At 44.1% G+C, this 19,909-nt stretch overlaps 1 protein-coding gene across 1 annotated transcript in view; it reads right to left on the bottom strand.

The window, feature by feature from the left end:
• Positions 1–1,550: 1,550 nt before the first annotated feature.
• Positions 1,551–19,909, bottom strand: part of GABRA5 (gamma-aminobutyric acid type A receptor subunit alpha5) — a 103,417-nt gene continuing 85,058 nt past the window's right edge. Inside the window, exons 9-12 of the mRNA XM_060095103.1 lie at positions 18,463–18,606; positions 15,752–15,904; positions 12,834–13,045; positions 1,551–1,850 (exon numbers count right to left, since the gene is read on the bottom strand). Of these exons, the coding sequence (XP_059951086.1) occupies positions 1,551–1,850; positions 12,834–13,045; positions 15,752–15,904; positions 18,463–18,606 (809 nt within the window). The remainder of the gene's footprint in view (positions 1,851–12,833; positions 13,046–15,751; positions 15,905–18,462; positions 18,607–19,909) is intronic.

Below are 19,909 nucleotides of genomic sequence, written 5' to 3' on the forward strand. Positions count from 1 at the left end.
ATGTCTGTGTCCATCAAACATGGTGAGGTGGATGGGTTTTTAAGAATTAGGTACCATGAAGTAGTCAATTTAGGCAGGCTTAATTTTGATACCATTTGCTAATGGTCATAATTTCCCTTTTACAAGTCATAGAGGAGACAGAAACTGTTCTTTTTATACATGTTATTCCTGGATACTTCTTCTAACAGTAAGTAGCTGGTCCACATGCAGTTCTTCGTATCACTCTTTACAAACAGCAAAAGGAAAGCCATGGAGAACTGAGCAGTCACTTTGCCCACAGCAAGCACCCACCTTGGGAACACCTTCAGGTAGAGCTCTATCAAGCAGAGACCCATAGGGCTCCGCACCCTGGAGATGTATGAGATGGAAAGAACTTCCAATTCTACCTATTCACCTCACTGTGGTTGAAGTCCGCTTTCTCTCTACATACTACCCAGAAGAATTAGATTGGAACAGAGGTAAGCAGCCAAGTGAGACACTTTTTCCCAAGCAATTTCATAATGGGTTTCCTTTACATCATTTTTAGAAAATGAGTCAATCCGCCCACCAAAATATGAAATATTTTTCAAAATATGACATTTATCCACAAGATCAGTTTATTTTTTTAATGAACATTTAAGGTTCATATACAAAAGCTAACAGAGCAATAAGTCAATCATGAAATAACATACAGGGAAATAAAATGGAAAATAACTCATTTACAATTTCTCACCACTGAAGCACTACACACTGGCTACAGTGAGGTGTGGTCAGTGTTTCAGACAGTGGATGCTCAGGCCAAATGCCAAGACTGTCATCACACTACTTTTTGTTTTAAGATGTTTTCTTTCTTGGTCATCATTCAGTTAGTGGGGGGAGTCAGAGGGAGAGAAGTAAGTTTCATTCCCACCTCCCCCCAAAAAACTATTTTTAAGCAGTTAAATTTTTCCTTGGGGAAACATTGTATCTGTTAATCTAACATACCATATATTTCTGTTATTAAATGTCTGCATAAATATTTGTTTATTCTATTTCTTAACATAAGATCATGCAGTACTTTTAATTTCAGAACAGTAAGAATTATCAAAGGCAATTAGTTTTGTACATAAATGCCCACAGTTTCTTTTTCAATGAAAAATGTGCTCTTTGTGATATTTGTTCTTGTGAGAGTTGGTCAAGTAGTAATCATGGAGTACTTCCTAAAATATTTATTTGCTGGGAAAATTTGTATGAAATGACATTCAAAGTATAAAAAACATTGTTAGGTAACACTTGGAACAGTTAAAAATATACTTGTTTGTAAACTGTCAATGCAAGATACTGAGCATCTGAGTGTCAGAGCCATTGTCTCCTGTTTTTCTAGAAAGTGGCTTGATTTATCAATGTGACATCTTTGAAACATCTGACATTATATATAGAAACATCAAGGCAATATTATTTGTACATATAATTAAACATGCAAAAATTTCCTGAAAGATAGTGCCCAAAAAAGGGAGGTCCCCCAAGCTCAACCTCTCCTTCGTGCCCATCACTGAAAGTATGGCTGTCTTGGAGTTTGGGAGCATGGCAGCTCATTTTGAAGAGGTAGCCCCTTTAATCACTGGCTCCCTATTCAAATATGTTGCCCAGTAAACTAGGTTGAAAGTGCCAAACAGGACTGGGAATATAATTCGGGACATTTTGTCGATCTTGCTGATGCTGTTGTAAGTCTTTTTGTTTTCAGAAGTCTTGTCTTCAGGTTTTACTGAGGCTGAAGAGGCATTTGAGGTCCCTGCAGGGGTCTGCTCCTTTGGGATGTTTGGGGGGTGGGTCATCTTCCCAGTAGTATAAGCATTTGTTGATTTATTTAGTGTAAGTTCACGCTCCTTTTTCTGCAAAATACAAAAAATTTAAGGGCATGACATTTGCAGGCAGCGGTCAGTTCACTTCTAAAGGTTCTGAAGGTTTATCTCTCAAAAGAGAGAGACAGAGACAGACATAAAGACAGAGACAGAGACAGAGAGGGTATCAGCTTAGCTCTGGCAGAGGGCAGCCTTCCACAGACTTCTAAGTCTAGAACCCCACATGGCCAGTCTTGGATGTGAAATTCCAGAACAGGCAAAATACTTTATGGTAGAAAAATTCGGAATAGTGGTTACCTTTGTTGTGGTGGGGATAGGAATGGACTGGGGAGGGGCATGGTGACCTTTCTGGAGTGCTGGCAATGTTCTCTATCTTGATAGGGATTTGGGTTTACAGGTGAACATGTTCATCAAACCTCAGCAAAAGTACCCTTAACATTTGTGCATTTCATACTATGTAAATTTTGCTTCAAAAGAATCGAACAGTAAACAAATATTGAACTCTAGTTAGTGATATGCTTACTGAAGTATTTAGTGGGAAATGTACTATTTACTTTGAAATACATCAAAAAATAAGATGTATTGACAGATGGATTGAGGATGGGTGGATGGATGAATGGATAGACAGATTTTAGGTAACATAGATAGACAGATAAATGATAGATGGGCGGTGATGACACAAGCTCAGTAAAATGTTAATAGTAGACAGGTTTTCATTTTGTCGTTCTTCAACATTTCTGTATGTTTGAAAATTTGCATGATAGAATGTTGGGGAAAATTCTATTCCTTTACCAAAGTAACAATCTCATTAAATTAAAATTGGAAAACATAAGAATAATTAAAGAAGATATATCACTATCTGAAAAAGATATCTGCATCCCCTTGTTCATAGCAACATTATTCACAATAGCAAAAATATGGTAACAACGTGTCTTCCAGTAGATGGTTAAACAAAATGTGGTGTGTGTGTGTGCGCGTGTGTGTGTGTGTATATATATATATACATACACACAATAGAATACACAATGGAATACTCTTCAGCCATAAAAAGGAAGAAAATCCTGCCATCTACAACAGGGATGGACCTTGAGAGCATTGTGCTAAGTGAAATAAGTCAGACAGAGAAAGACAAATACCATATGATTTCACTTATATGTGGAATCCAAACAAACAAACAAAAAAACAAAAAGCTGAAGTCATAGATACAGAGAGCAGATTGGTGGTCACCAGAGGTGGGGGGGCAGGGAGCAAAATGGGTGAAGGTGGTCAAAAGGTACAAACTTCCAGTTGTAAGATAAATAAGATCGGGAAATGTAATACACAGCCTGGTAACTATGGTTTAAAAAAAAAAGAAAGAAAATATATTAACCATTAAAAATATGTGGGAGGGAGCTTCAAGATGGTGGAAGAGTAAGACGTGGAGATCACTTTCCTCCCCACAGATACATCAGAAATACGTCTACATGTGGAACAACTCCTACAGGACACCTACTAAATGCTGGCAGAAGACCTCAGACCTCCCAAAAGACAAGAAACTCCCCACGTACCTGGGTAGGGCAAAAGAAAAAAGAGTAAACAGAGACAAAAGAATAGGGACGGGACCTGCACCAGTGGGAGGGAGCTGTGAAGGAGCAAAGGTTTCCACACACTAGGAAGCCCCTTCGCGGGCGGAGACTGCGGGTGGTGGAGGGGGAAAGCTTCGGAGTAGCGGAGGAGAGCGCAGCAACAGGGGTGCAGAGGGCAAAGCAGAGAGATTCCCGCACAGAGGATCGGTGCTGACCAGCACTCACCAGCCCGAGAGGCTTGTCTGCGCACCCACCGGGGCGGGCGGGGGCTGGGAGCTGAGGCTCGGGCTTTGGTTGGATCGCAGGGAGAGGACTGGCAGGCGTGAGCACAGCCTGAAGGGGTTAGTGCACCGTGGCTAGCCCGGAGGGAGGGTGGGAAAAAGTCAGGACCTGCCGAAGAGGCAAGAGACTTTGTCTTGCCTCTCTATTTCCTGATGCGTGAGGAGAGGGGATTAAGACCACTGCTTAAAGGAGCTCCAGAGATGGGTGCGAGCCGCAGCTATCAGCGAGGACCCCGGAGAAGGGCAGAAGAAGCTAAGGCCACTGCTGCCGCCACCAAGAAGACTGTGTGCAAGCACAGGTCACTATCTACACCACCCCTCCCGGGAGCCTGTGTAGCCTGCCATTGCCAGGGTCCCATGATCCAGGGACAACTTCCCCGGGAGAACGCATGGTGCGCCTCAGGCTGTTGCAATGTCACACCGGCCTCTGCCACTGCAGGCTCACCCTGCATCCGTTCCCCTTCCTCCCCCCAGCCTGAGTGAGCCAGAGCCCCCTAATCAGCTGCTCCTTTAATCCCGTCCTGTCTGGGTGGGGAACAGACATCCTCAGGTGACCAACACGCAGAGGCAGGGCCAGATCCAAAGCTGAACCCCAGGAGCTGTGAGAACAAAGAAGAGAAAGGGAAATCTCTCCCAGCAGCCTCAGGAGCAGCGGATTATATATCCACAATCAACTTGATGTACCCTGCATCTGTGGAATACCTGAATAGACAACGAATCATTCCAAATTGAGGAGGTGGACATTGGGAGCAACGATGTATATATTTTTTCCCTTTTTCTCTTTTTGTGAATGTGTCTGTGTATGCTTCTGTGTGTGATTATGTCCGTAAGGCTTTGCTTTTACCATTTGTCCTAGGGTTCTCTCTGTCCGTTTTTTTTTTTTTTAAGTATAGTTTTTAGCACTTGTTATCATTGGTGGATTTGTTTTTTTGGTTTGGTTGCTCTGCTCCATCGTTCTCTCTTTATTTTAATTACTTAAAAATGTTTTTAATACTTATTTTTTATCTTAATAACTTTTATTTTATTATATTTTATTTTCTCTTCATTTTTTCTTTCTTTCTTTCCTTCCTTCCTTCCTCCCTCCCTCCCTCCCTCCTTTCTCTTTCTTTCTTTCTTTCTTTCTTTTTTTTTGTCTCCCTTTTATTCTGAGCCATGTGGAAGACAGGCTCTTGGTGCTCCAGCCAGGCATCAGGGCCGTGCCTCTGAGGTGGGAGAGCCAAGTTCAGGACATTGGTCCACAAGAGACCTGCCAGCTTCACATAATATCAAACAGTGAAAATCTCCCAGAGATCTCCATCTCAACGCCAAGACCCAGCTCCACTAAATGACCAGCAAGCTACACTGCTGGACACGCTACACCAAACACCTAGCAAGACAGGAACACAACACAGTCCATTAGCACAGAGGCCGCCTAAAATCATAATAAGGCCACAGACATCCCAAAACATGCCACCAGTCATGGACCTGCCCACCAGAAAGACAAGATCCAGCCTCATCCACCAGAACATAGGCACTAGTCCCCTCCACCAGGAAGCTTATACAACCCGATGAACAAACCTTACCCACTGGGGACAGACACCAAAAACAACGGGAACTACAAACCTGCAGCCTGCGAAAAGGAGACCCCAAACACAGTAAGTTAAGCAAAATGAGAAGACAGAGAAGCACAGCAAGTGAAGAGCAAGGCCAAAAAACCACCAGACCTAACAAATTAAGAGGAAATAGGCAGGCTACCTGAAAAAGAATTCAGAATAATGATAGTAAAGATGATCCAAAATCTTGGGAATAGAATGGAGAAAATACAAGAAATGTTTAACAAGGACCTAGAAGAAATAAAGAGCAAACAAACAGTGATGAACAACACAGTAAATGAAACGAAAAATTCTCTACAAGGGATCAATAGCAGAATAACTGAGGCAGAAGAACGGATAAGTGACCTGGAAGACAAAATAGTGGAAATAACTACAGCAGAGCAGAATAAAGAAAAAAGAATGAAAAGTATTGAGGACAGTCTCAGAGACCTCTGGGACAACATTAAACGCACCAATATTCTAATTATTGGGGTCCCAGAAGAAGAAGAGAAAAAGAAAGGGACTGAGAAAATATTTGAAGAGATTATAGTTGAAAACTTCCCTAATATGGGAACGGAAATAGTTAAAGACCAGGAAGCACGGAGAGTGCTATACAGGATAAATCCCAGGAGAAACATGCCAAGATACATAATAATCAAACTATCAAAAATTAAATACAAAGAAAAAATATTAAAAGCAGCAAGGGAAAAACAACAAATAACATCCAAGGGAATCCCCATAAGGTTAACAGCTGATCTTTCAGCAGAAACTCTGCAAGCCAGAAGGTAGTGGCATATTTAAAGTAATGAAGGGGAAAAATCTACACCCAAGATTACTCTACCCAGCAAGGATGTCATTCAGATTTGACAGAGAAATTAAAACCCTTACAAACAAGCAAAAGCTAAAAGAATTCAGCACCACCAAACCAGCTTTACAACAAATGCTAAAGAAACTTCTCTAGGCAAGAAACACAACAGAAGGAAAAGACCTACAATAACAAACCCAAAACAATTAAGAAAATGGGAATAAGAACATACATATCGATAATTACCTTAAATGTAAATGGATTAAATGCTCCAACCAAAAGATATAGACTGGCTGAATGGATACAAAAACAAGACCCATATATATGCTGTCTACAAGAGACCCACGTCAGGCCTAGGGACACATACAGACTGAAATTGAGAGGATAAAAAAAGATATTCCATTCAAATGGAAATCAAAAGAAAGCTGGAGTAGCAATTCTCATATCAGACAAAATAGACTTTAAATTAAAGACTATTACAAGAGACAAAGAAGGACACTCCATAATGATCAAGGGATTGATCCAAGAAAAAGATAAAACAATTGTAAATATTTATGCACCCAATATAGGAACACCTCAGTACATAAGGCAAATACTAACAGCCATAAAAGGGGAAATCAACAGTAACACAATCATAGCAGGGGACTTTAACACCCCACTTTCACCAAAGGACAGATCATCCAAAATGAAAATAAATAAGGAAACACAAGCTTTAAATGATACATTAAACAAGATGGACTTAATTGATATTTATAGGACATTCCATCCTAAAGCAACAGAATACACTTTCTTCTCAAGTGTTCATGGAACATTCTCCAGGATAGCTCTTATATTGGGACACAAATCAAGCCTCAGAAAATATAAGAAAATTGAAATTGTATCAATTATCTTTTCCAACCACAACACTATGAGATATTATGAGATATCAATTACAGGAAAAAATCTGTAAAAAGTACAAACATATGGATGCTAAACAATACACTACTTAATAACCAAGAGATCACTGAAGAAATCAGAAGGAAATCAAAAAATACCTAGAAACAAATGACAATGAAAACACAACATCCCAAAACCTATGGGATGCAACAAAAGCAGATCTAAAGGGAGGTTTATAGCAATACAAACCTACCTTAAGAAACAAGAAACATCACAAATAAACAACCTAACCTTACACCAAAAGTAATTAGAGAAAGAAGAACAAAAAAACCCCAAAGTTAGCAGAAGGAAAGAAATCATAAAGATCAGATCAGAAATAAATGAAAAAGAAATGAAGGAAATGATAGCAAATATCAATAAAACTAAAAGTTGGTTCTTTGAGAAGATAAACAAAATTGATAAACCATTAGCCAGACTCATAAAGAAAAAAAAGAAGACTCAAATCAATAGAATTAGAAATGGAAAAGGAGAAGTAACAACTGACACTGCAGAAATACAAAAGATCATGAGAGATTAGTACAAGCAACTCTATGTCAATAAAATGGACAACCTGGAGAAACAGAAAAATTCTTACAAATGCACAACCTTCCGAGACTGAACCAGGAAAAAATAGAAAATATGAACAGACCAATCACAAGCACTGAAATTGAAACTGTGATTAAAAATCTTCCAACAAACAAAAGTTCATGACCAGATGGCTCACAGGTGAATTCTATCAAACATTTGGGGAAGAGCTAACACCTATCCTTCTCAAACTCTTCCAAAATATAGTATAGGGATGAACACTCCCCAACTCATTCTACAAGGCCACCATCACCCTGATACCAAAACCAGATAAAGCTGTCACAAAGAAAGAATACTACAGGCCAATATCACTGATGAAAATAGATGCAAAAATGCTCAACAAAATACTAGCAAACAGAATCCAACAACACATTAAAAGGATCATACACCATGACCAAGTGGGATTCATCCTAGGAATGCAAGGATTCTTCAATATATGACAATCAATCAATGTGATACACCATATTAACAAATTGAAGGGGAAAAACCATATCATCATCTCAATAAATGCAGAGAAAGCTTTTGACAAAATTCAACACCCATTTATGATAAAAACCCTCCAGAAAGTAGGCATAGAGGGAATTTACCTCAACATAATAAAGGCCATATATGACAAACCCACAGCCAACATCATCCTCAAAGGTGAAAAACTGAAAGCATTTCCACTAAGATCAGGAACAAGAAAAGGCTGCCCACTCTCACCACTATTATTCAACATAGTTTTGGAAGTTTTAGCCACAGCAATCAGAGAAGAAAAAGAAATAAAAGGAATCCAAATTGGAAAAGAAGAAGTAAAGCTGTCACTGTTTGCAGATGACATGATACTATACATAGAGAATCCTAAAGATGCTACCAGAAAACTACTAGAGCTAATCAATGAATTTGGTAAAGTAGCAGGATACAAAATTAATGCACAGAAATCTCTTGCATTCTTATACACTAATGATGAAAAATCGGAAAGAGAAATTAAGGAGACACTCCCATTTACCACTGCAACAAAAAAAATAAAATACCTCGGAGTAAATCTTCCTAAGGAGAAAAAAGACCTGTATGTAGAAAACTATAAGGCACTGATGAAAGAAATTAAAGATGATACAAACAGATGGAGAGATATACCATGTTCGTGGATTGGAAGAATCAACATTGTGAGAATGACTATACTGCCCAAAGCAATCTACAGATTCAATGCAATCCCTATCAAACTACCACTGGCATTTTTTCACAGAACTAGAACAAAAAATTTCACAATTTGTATGGAAACACAAAAGACCCCGAATAGCCAAAGCAATCTTGAGAACGAAAAACGGAGCTGGAGGAATCAGGCTCCCTGACTTCAGACTATACTACAAAGCTACAGTAATCAAGACAGGATGGTACTGCCACAAAAATAGAAATATAGATCAATGGAAGAGGATAGAAAGCCCAGAGATAAACCCACGCACATATGGTCATCTTATCTTTGATAAAGGAGGCAAGAATATAGGGTGGAGAAAATACAGCCTCTTCAAAAAGTGGTGCTGGGAAAACTGGACAGCTACATGTAAAAGAATGAAATTAGAACACTCCCTAACACCATACACAAAAATAAACTCAAACTGGATTAAAGACCTAAATATAAGGCCAGACACTATCAAACTCTTAGAGGAAAACATAGGCAGAACACTTTATGATGTAAACCACAGCAAGGTCCTTTTTGACCCACCTCTTAGAGTAATGGAAATAAAAATAAAAATAAACAAATGGGACCCAATGAAACTTAAAGGCTTTTGCACAGCAAAGGAAACTATAAACAAGTCGAAAAGACAACCCTCCAAATGGGAGAAAATATTTGCAAATGAGGCAACTGACAAAATCTCTAAAATTTATAAGCAGCTCATGCAGCTCAATAGCAAAAAAACAAACAACCCAATCCAAAACTGGGCAGAAGACCTAAATAGACATTTCTCCAAAGAAGATATACAGATTGCCAACAAACACATGAAAGAATGCTCAACATCATTAATCATTAGAGAAATGCAAATCAAAACTACAGTGAGATATCATCTCACACCGGTCAGAATGGCCATCATCAAAAAATCTACAAACAATAAATGCTGGATAGGGTGTGGAGAAAGGGAACCCTCTTGCACTGTTGATGGGAATGTAAATTGATACAGCCCCTACGGAGAACAGTATGGAGGTTCCTTAAAAAGCTACAAATAGAACTACCATATGACCCAGCAATCCCACTACTGGGCATATACCCTGAGAAAGCCATAATTCAAAGAGTCATGTACCACAATGCTCATCGCAGCTCTATTTACAATAGCCAGGACATGGAAGCAACATAAGTGTCCATCAACAGATGAATGGATAAAGAAGATGTGGCACATATATACAATGGAATATTTCTCAGCTATAAAAAGAAACGAAATTGAGTTATTTGTAGTGAGGTGGATGGACCTAGAGTCAGTCATACAGAGTGAAGTAAGTCAGAAAGAGAAAAACAAGTACCGTATCGTAACACATATATATGGAATCTAAAAAAAAAGAAAATGGTCATAAAGAAGCTAGGGGCAAGATGGGAATAAACATCTAGTAGCGCAGACCTACTAGAGAATGGACTTGAGGATATGCGGAGGGGCAAGTGTAAGCTGGCACAAAGTGAGAGAGTGACATGGACATATATACACTACCAAACGTAAAATACATAGCTAATGGGAAGCAGCTGCATAGCACAGGGAGATCAACTCGGTGCTTTGTGACGACCTAGAGGGGTGGGATAGGGAGGGTGGGAGGGAGCGAGACACAAGGGGGAAGAGATATGGGGATACATGTATATGTATAACTTATTCACTTTGTTATGAAACAGAAACTAACACAATTATAAAGCAATTATACTCCAATAAAGATGTTAAAAAAATATGTGAAAGATGAAAAGCAGAGAGAAAGTGCATGGAGGAGGAGCAAGAAGAAGCAGTGAAAAGTGAGGTGGAATAAGAGTGCACATGTACCCAGATGCAGGGAGCACAACGACCCCGGGGCCACAGTGAGGGTGAGCACAGCGTCAGAGCAGAGCAGGGCCTGTGGGCCACTCCTCAGAAATGGTACGGTTCTTTGCAGCCCCCGCGGTGCCATGCACACACCCTTACTGGGCTGCCAGAAGAAGTCCATCAGCATGATGGACTAGCTACCTCAATGGTTTGCACGGCCTTTGTCTCTGGGTGTAACCAGGACAGAGCAGACACTGGAGGAGAGGATGATGGGTCTCGGAAGTGGGTGTTTCAAACAGGACTCAGGATGGCCACAGTGGTCCAGAGACGGGCCTCTGTCCTCCTTCTGGGATGACTTGCTGCCCAGCTGAGGGCAGACAGCTCCCTACATGGTCAACTTCAACTTCTTCCTCTGTCCTTTCACAGGTGTTCACACCTAAAAACCCTGCAATCCCAACTCTGAAGACCCCAACAGGTAACGAAGGTGAACACAGTCCGGTGTTCAAATTTTCTCCACTTCTAAGTAAAAGCCAGTAATGCTATACTTACTTACTCATGCTCACCACCGTGTGTAACAGTATGACTTGCCTGCCGGGATACATGCAGATGCCCCGATGCCTCCACTGGCCTAAGGGATGGTATCCCCAGCACCACAGCCTTGGGGGATAAAACCTAGTCTTCTAGGAGATCAGTGCTAATCTGAGATTAGATGAGCCAGTTACCTCCATGTCCTCCTCTCCCTCCAGGTCTGCATTCAGATCTGTGATGAGTAATAAGGACACTGAGGCTGAGTGTGAGCAAGCGAGGTGGCCGACGATGATGACAGCCCATTCGACAACCTTCACGGACTCTCCATTGCCCCCGGGTTCCACCTTCCTCCTAGACTCACAGACATGAGCCTGACAGCCTCAATTCCTGCAGCCCGTCCCAGGCGGTTGCCCCGCTCAGGCTCAGGGAGGCTGTCTCCAGGCCTGTAGCAAACATTTACTTCCTGGCAACACAGTGTTGGGTGTCGGGAAGCTCCTCTCCCCAGACTCCATGTCCCCCAACAAACATCCTCCATGGTTCTGTCTGTTGGGACACTTCAGTCCAGAATTCCCACAGTCTGAAGACACCCTGCCTCTGCCATGTTTTCTCAGCTCCCCACCAATCGCCTGCTCCTGTCAGCTCACTCCTGTCCCCCATCATCCCCAAAAACACACCCCCTCGTGAGATTCCTGCTTGTCAAGGCCCTCCTCAGGCATCTCCCCCCTTCCCTTCTTCCCTGAGGCGCCTGGAATGGGTCCCACTAGGCCTTCCTCCCTCCGGGTAAGCTACGTCTGGAAGTGGGTCTTTCTTCCGTGACTGAAACCCAGGAATGGGAGTGGACTCATGGCGCTTGGAGGTGGGAAGAATCCGATAGGCCAGGTCAAGTCAGAACTTCTGACTTTTCACAAGAAAGGAACAACAGCACTGAAAGCAAAAAGCAGGTGTGGGGTCATGGGTGCGCACAGCTGAGTGCCCTCAGCAGCAGCAGAGTATCCTGGTGTAGTCACGGGTTTGGGGTACAGTCTCCGGTAGGGCCTTCCAGACTCCCTTCATGATGATTTCCAAAGGACAGATGAAGTTTCACTTTCAAGTCTACCCTGATAACTCCGGCCTGTTCCTCTCTCAGAGCAAAGGACTTGTTTGTTTTAAATGTGGCATAATTAGCACTTTACCATGTGCTATTTATTTTCTATTCCATGTATATTATTTTCTTTTCCCCAAGGATCTGGTTCAGGTTGGAATGTTGTGCAACCTTTTTTCTTCAAATATTTTTTAGATTCAGGCACCGACCTCCCTTTAAATACTCAGCACTTAATTGCTTTGAATAGAGAAACGCTTCCCACAATAACTCACGTGCATCGTTTAAGCAAGACAAATCATCTCGTCAGTGGAATTGGGTGTGTTTGCCTGTTGTGTCGCTCCCAATAATTCGAATGCTCCCTTCATGACCTTCAAGCCACCTTGCAGAAGACACGCTGCATGGTGAAGTGGCAAGAGTGAGCAGAAGAATTGACTGTACCATTCAAAACTGGATAAATAGTCCCTGAACAGACAGAAGGTACTTTAGCAAAAGTAATAGGCCTGATATCAGACCTTTCCCTTGAATGAAGCTGGTGATTCAAAATAAAGGTAAAACAAGACCTGTTATAAGACTTTGTAAGGACCTTGAGTATAAGGGAAGAAATCATTTTTCAGGGGGAGGGATGTAGGGAAAACAAACACCTGGTCTTATACTTGGACATAAAATCAGGCACATTTTCTCTGGAGTACGGAGAAAAATGAAGTCAGTACCTTGATCTTGGCTGCTTCCAAGGCTTTTTTGCCATCCCAGGCCCAGCCTCTCTTTGTGAAGTAGTTGACGGTGGCAAACTCGATCAGCGCAGAGAACACAAAAGCGTAGCACACGGCTATGAACCAGTCCATGGCCGTCGCATAAGCCACTTTGGGCAGAGAGTTCCGGGCACTGATGCTGAGGGTCGTCATAGTCAGCACCGTGGTCACCCCTGTGGTTGTCAATGACAGGGGTGGGGACAATGGGAACAAGGATCAGCACCAGCACTGGACCCCAGTATAACACCACTGAACGTGACAAAGAAAGAAAGGAACTATGACTTTAATCCCCAGCCCAGGTCTCCCTTTCCCTCTACAATTTTCACAGCACAACACATTCATAGCATTTAAAACGCTGCTTAGTTTATTTACCTTGTCAATCATCTCCTTCCTCTAGAACATAAATCGAGGTGGGCAGGGATTTGGGTCTGATTCATACACATACCCTAACTGTGTCCCCATTGTCCTGACCTGACCCTGTAGAGAGCTGGTGCTCAACAAGGATGGGTCAGAGGAGTGGGGCATCTTAGTGGCCCCAAGGCAAGTCCAGCTGAGAAGGGCAAGAACGTTCCCACCGCTCTAACGAAGTGCTTCACAAAGACTCACTGTGCGCCTTACAAGTCGTGGGCTCCAGAAAACTGATGAGACAGGCTTGCTTTCACATGGATTAATGCAGCCTGCGAGACTCCGAGGACCAGAGTGCAACAGAAGCACCACATCTGAATCTGGGTCTTGGCACTTCACTCCCTCTAAGAAGGATCTGGGCCACCTCGATGCTGCCATGCAAGATGCCTGTAGCCATCTGCCTTGTCTTCTGGGGAAACTTGCAGTGACCATAAAGGAAGTTTGGATCCTCGGAAGGGGATGATGAGCCTCTAACGGGCGTCTACTAAGGGCCAGACTCTGATCTAAGCTACATTCTGGATGGGTGTCATTATCCCCATTTTGCAAGTGAGGAGCTTAAAATTTAAAAATAGTAATGTACCCAAATTTGCCAGCTGGCAAATGAGAACCTGTACTGGGACCCAGGTCTGCTGAACCCGTACAGCCCATGTAGTTTCCACATGCTCTGTGTCTTTCTTCTTACTGCAGTTTTGTTTGCAAAAAGGTGCACGTATGTGTATGGGGTGTGGGTGCAACGCACCTGTTATGAGTGGAACTGTGTACCCCACCCAAATGCATAGGTTGAATTCCTAATTTCCAGAACCTCAGATTTACTTTCCAGATCTTACTTGGAAATATGGTCTTTACAGAAGTAATCAAGTTAAAATGAGGTCATTAGGGTAGGCCTTAATCCAATATGACTGGTATCTCTCTCTCACACACACACAGGGAGAACAGCACGTGAAGACTGGAATTATGCTGCCACAAGCCAAGGAAGTACCAGAAACTGGGAGAGAGGCCAGAAACAGAGCCTTTCTCACAGCCCTCAGAAGAAAGGAACTCTGCTGATTTTGGACTTGTAGCCTCCAGAACTGTGAGACAGTTAATTTCTATCGCTTAAGTACTCAGTGTGTGGTACTTTGTTAGGGCAGCCTCAGGAAAGAGCACCAAAAGAGTGTCGTGTTGCTGGTGGTCATAGCAGCTTAGTCTTCATTCAGTGTCATCCTTCAGAGGTATTTATATACCCTCACTGAACGTGGTACTGTGCATGAAATTAACGCTAAATGAGAAATCAGTAGTCATCTTTGATTTTTCTTAGAAATCCAGTTAATCATTGTGCTGGAGAGAAGTGTTCCGTGTGTGACCTTGAACAGGCTTCTTGTGTCTCCTTGAGTCCTTTAACATCCTAATGTGCTTTGAGAATCTCTAAGAGGAAACAGACTGGAATATAGGGCATTCTCCAAATTAAATGTTTTTCCTTGCCCACCTACTAATGCTCCCCTAAAGAGCTGGGGGAGCACTGCCTGGCCACAAGCCAACCTCCACACCTTCCTGAAGCTGAATCAGGTGAGGCAGGTGAAGCTGGGTATGTGGCTTGAGGTAGAGAGATGGTCGGACAGGAGCAATCCTGGGCCGTCACTGGAAATCCGGAGGCCCCCACCCCCCACCCCCGGCTTCCTCCACCTACAGGAGCGCTGGCGGGAAATGCAGGGCATGCTTTCCTTCTTTGGAAGGGACAGTGCAATAGGAAAAGCTGAGGCGGGAATAGTACTTTACAGTTTAGAAAGATGTGAGCATCCATTACAATTGACCCACAAAATTACTTCTAACATTGATTTTGATGAAATGAGCTTCCACGTAAAAGTCAAACACTCGACCATGTCTGCTGTGCTAAGGTACCTCCTGAGCTGGATCTTGCTAAACTTGATTTATGTCTCAGGGATGTCAGATAATTTTCTAAATTCTTATCATATATATGTATACATATATACATGTATCATACGTATGTATGTATATCTCATATATATTATATTTATATATACATAAGGTAATATATATTATATTTTATATACATTTAATCTATCATATTACATGTAACATATTGACTGTTAATATTGGGAGTTAATTTTAAAGTGGCATGCACATTTCAAAGAAAACTGCCTGATAACATAGAAAACAGTACTTTATGAGACTTGTGAAAATACTGTAGCAAAATCCCACATAAGACAGATTGCTGGCAATTTCAAACCTCAAGAAAAAAAAGGCTCCCAGTGAAAGATTTTTCAAAAGGGAAACAGTGATCGAATTGCTCTGAACCCTGGTCCAGAGAGCAGCCCTAAATCTAGTCTTTAACACTGAATTCATAACTAACTGGTCCGTTTGTTTTCTAGGTCACAGAATAGACAGGCAGCACTAGGGACTTTGACGCTGCTGTCTTTGGGGTGTTAGAGGCAGTCACAGAACACAGTCTGCAGGCCTGGCTTGGGGACACTCACCAAACACTGTCCTGGCTGGGACTGATTCTCGGTTCAGCCAAAAGGACACTTGCGACAAGATCACAGTCATTATGCAGGGGAGATAGGTCTGGATGACAAAGTACCCAATCTTCCTCTTCAGGTGGAAATGAGCCGTCATGATTGTGTATTCACCTGCAAATGAGCAAATTAGTGCAGTCAGCCACCTAAATGAACCCTACAGTCCTGCCCTGTGGTTCCTGCCCCTGGTCAGAGCCTGGGAGCCTCCCTTCTCTCCACCCTCCCTTTGGACAAGCATTTATTTGTATTGTTTGGGTGAAGGAGAGGCTGAAGGATGCATGGATTTCTTAACGGTCATTTTATCAGTAAGTCTTTTGACCCCCAGCCTCTGAAGAGCCTCTGCTGGTGGATGCTTTGCTGGGGAAAATCAGATTTGTGTGTTTTCCTAATCCCTGGCCACAATCTATGCCACTCTCCACCTGCCCCCCTCACTGCTACTGCCATCGGGATTTCAGGATTTAGCCTCTCCAGATATAACTCAGGAGATCACAGAGCCCTGTCGTGGGTGGATTGTTTTCTCATTTCCCAGCCAGGGAGGGCTGGAAGGAGTGGGGGGCTACCACTTCCCCACAGGCTCTGTGCCCCCTCAGCCGGCTTGGGGGTGAGGAGCAAGAGCCTCCGGAGGCCACGGGTGCTGGCCGCTCTGAGCTTCCGCTGGTCCACAGAGAGAGTGAGGGCATTTCCTTGGCGATGCCCCAGTGCCTTCTCTGGATCTGCCTGGCTGTGTGGGAGGCGAGTGCAGACCTCCCCTTCGTTGCGGAGAACGATGCTGCCCTGACGGTGAACTGGTAAGGAGCCAAGGCGGCTGCGGTGGGAGGGTGTGTTAGACAGAGTCTCCTTTGCTGTGTGAATTTGCATCTCCCTGGGGAGATGGGAAGGATGCTTTGAGAAGTGGAGGCAGAGCTGAGTTGATCTGAGGACAAGAGTTCTTCAGCTGAATTGCAAGAAGTAGATGGTGTGGCCAGGGAACCTGGTGGAACCGTGAATGTGGGCGGAAGGGCCTGGGGTCTCTGCTAAGGTAGACCCCCGGTGGGGCCATCTGTTCGAGGGTGGTCGGCTGGCTGCCTGGGCAGAATGTTGAGACATTTGAGACTGATTACATAGCTCGGACGCTTGCTGTTGGATTCAAAGCCCAGTGCTCGGCCAGGCCAGCTGTGGATGTGTCCCTACGTGCCTTTTCTCACAGCATGAGTTAAGATCATATGTGGCGAACTCTGCCCTCTTACAGAAGAGGGGACCAAAATTCCCTCAGGGCCAAGGTGCACCACGCCCTCCCCACAGCCCCAGGCAGATGAGAGCAGGTGAGGGGAGGGGAATAGGCTCAGGCCTAGCAGAAGGAGACAGGGACAGAGAGAAGGGGGGCAAGATACGTTTAGCAGCAAAGACATCTTTATCATGATCCGATTTTGCCTCTCAATGCTTGAGAAGAGGGAAAATGCCGCTCTGTTTCTTTGCATTAGGATTTGAAGTTACTCTCCTTATAATTCTTTTGTTGTGGTGGTTCTTTTCATTCTATTTTTGAGTTGAGGATAACAATATAAGATAACGTTCAAAAAAAGACCACCTTTTTGGAATGCAAATAGGAGCAGAAACCCATTTATAAATTTTTAAAGAACTACATGAAACGACTCCCAACTGTAGCACCCTCCATGAGCATTGCAATTCTTAACCCCAAACCTCTGCGGTGCCACCTTTTCACTTGTTCCCATAAAATCAGGTCTGCTTCCTCTTCCCTTGCCTTTAACACGGTAACCACATGGCACAGCAGCCTCCTTCCAGCCCTGCCAGGCCCCTTCCCCAGGATGGCAGCCCACACCAGTGGACGGGCACTGAGTGCCTGTGTGAGAAGAGGCATGCACTGCACGTCCCTGTGCTTCCAGCCAGCTCCAGGGGGTGGTGATGCTGACAGAGGGACGCTGCCCAGGGTAACATTTGAGGCTTAGAACTCATGCTGCAAGCAGGACTTACGCCATCCCTGTTCCACATTTCTCCTGCCATGAGAAGCCCTGCAGGACCCTCCCCTGCTCACAGCCAAGTTTGTGACCGTGACCTCTAGGGCTGGGCTTCCTGTGGCCAGGAGGTGTCTGAGGACACCCTTTGCAGGTGCAAGAAGGGAACGCATTGTGTTCCTTTGGACATCCTGCCCACTTTGTGTCAGGTGAAGCCCGGCTTGTGCTGCCCTGCGGGCTCAGGCCAGCCCTGTGCCTGCGGGTGTGACAGCACCTGCTAAGGCCTCGGCTATTTCTAGGCTGCCCGGTTGTGCTTTCCCAAATTCAACCCCAGGAAAACCTCTGAAATGTTCAAAGTGGGGAGATAGCAGAACAAGTAAATGAGAGTATTTGCAGGAAGCTCTCTACCTTTCCTGCAGAGGCTGCTGCCCTCATGTCTCAGTGCTTGGGCAAGACTATGTTATATAAGTAGGTCCATGAGGCCTCCGGCCAGGGCCTGCGGTCACCAGGGCTGCTCACATGGAGGCAAATGCACCTCAGATTAATGCCTCTCATGACCCTTAATGCCAGGATGCCACAGCTGATGCCTCCATGTGCGGCTGGAGGGAGGGGGCCCGATGTGGAAGGCTCCTTGTGGCCAGCACAGCACGACAGGCCCGGGCAGCTAAGGAGAGTCCTGGGCTCTCCCAGGGTGTGCGCCCCTGAATGGGGGGTGAGGCTTACCTGTGCTGGTGCTGATGTTCTCTGTGCCCACTGTCTGCCCCATCAGGTGGTACTGGTTTAGCCTGGAGCCATCTTCTGCCACCACCACTGACTTGGTTGTGCCATTGGTCCAGACATAGACAACTTCGGAATTAGGATATGCATCTGTATGGGGGAGAAAAAAGGGATGTAAACATGGAATCATTTGCAGCGTGGCACAACCAACGATGTTTATAAAAGTAGTAAGAGAGATGATTAGAAAGGCAAAGTTAAATGACCTAAAGAAAGTACAGGCAGTCAGACCAGGGCAGACAGCACCACAGTTCAGGCCCTTCTCATTTCTAAAGGGCAGAGTGCTCAGAAACCGGGCCCAGTGCTTCCTACGGGGTATCTTCTGTTCAGGGTTCACTGTTGCACGGGCCTGAGACCACAGGGCCTGGGGCTCTCCCAGCTCTTAGGGCTCCTGTTGTCATTACAAGAGCTCTGTAAGGATGTAATGCATAGAGTGCCTTGTCAACAGTTCACAAACAGTCAAAGTAAGAACAATGAATCACCCAAGAAGTAATGAATACACACCAAAAAGACAGTTTGGAAACCGGGAGCACTCAAACCATAACATGGATTGAGGCTCAGGGGTACACTGTTGCAAAGCATCTTGTAGAGTGGGAAAGTGGTGATGGTTTGTTTATTCTTCACAGTGCTGGTTACAGTATCAGAATTTTCTTAAATGATAGGGAAATGGTCAGTATTTACCTCATATCAACCTTGGGAAACAGTTTAAGTTTTGCTTATGATTTTCAGAGGCATAAGGAAGAAATGACCCAGGTCAAGTTAGCCTTACAAAATAAGCGAAATTAAGCTTTGTTTGTAGGACTAAACTGGTTGTCTGCTCAGGGAATTTTCAAGTCTGGTCTCTGTTTTTGTTTTTGTTTTTAATTATTTATTTATTTTTGGTTGCGTTGGGTCTTCGTTGCTGCGTGTGGGCTTTCTCTAGTTGCGGCGAGCAGGGGCTACTCTTCGTTGCGGTGCGCAGGCTTCTCATTGTGGTGGCTTCTCTTGTTGCAGAGTGTGGGCTTTAGTATGTGGGCTTCTGCGGCATGTGAGATCTTCCCGGACCAGGGACTGAACCCGTGTCTCCTGCATTGGCAGGCAGATTCTTAACCACTGTGCCACCAGGGAATTCCCTCTGTTCGTTTTTTTTTTTTTTTTTTTTTTGCTGTACGCGGGCCTCTCACTGCTGTGGCCTCTCCCGTTGCGGAGCACAGGCTCCGGACACACAGGCTCCGCGGCCATGGCTCGCGGGCCCAGCCGCTCCGCGGCACGCGGGATCCTCCGGGATAGGGGCACGAACCCGTGTCCCCTGCATCGGCAGGCGGACTCCCAACCACTGCGCCACCAGGGAAGCCCCCTCTGTTCGTTTTTGATTCTAACAACTTGGAGCAGCATCTGACCACATCAGCTACTATAA

Source organism: Mesoplodon densirostris, chromosome 4 (assembly GCF_025265405.1).
Source record: "Mesoplodon densirostris isolate mMesDen1 chromosome 4, mMesDen1 primary haplotype, whole genome shotgun sequence".
Classification (NCBI taxonomy): Eukaryota; Metazoa; Chordata; class Mammalia; order Artiodactyla; family Ziphiidae; genus Mesoplodon; species Mesoplodon densirostris.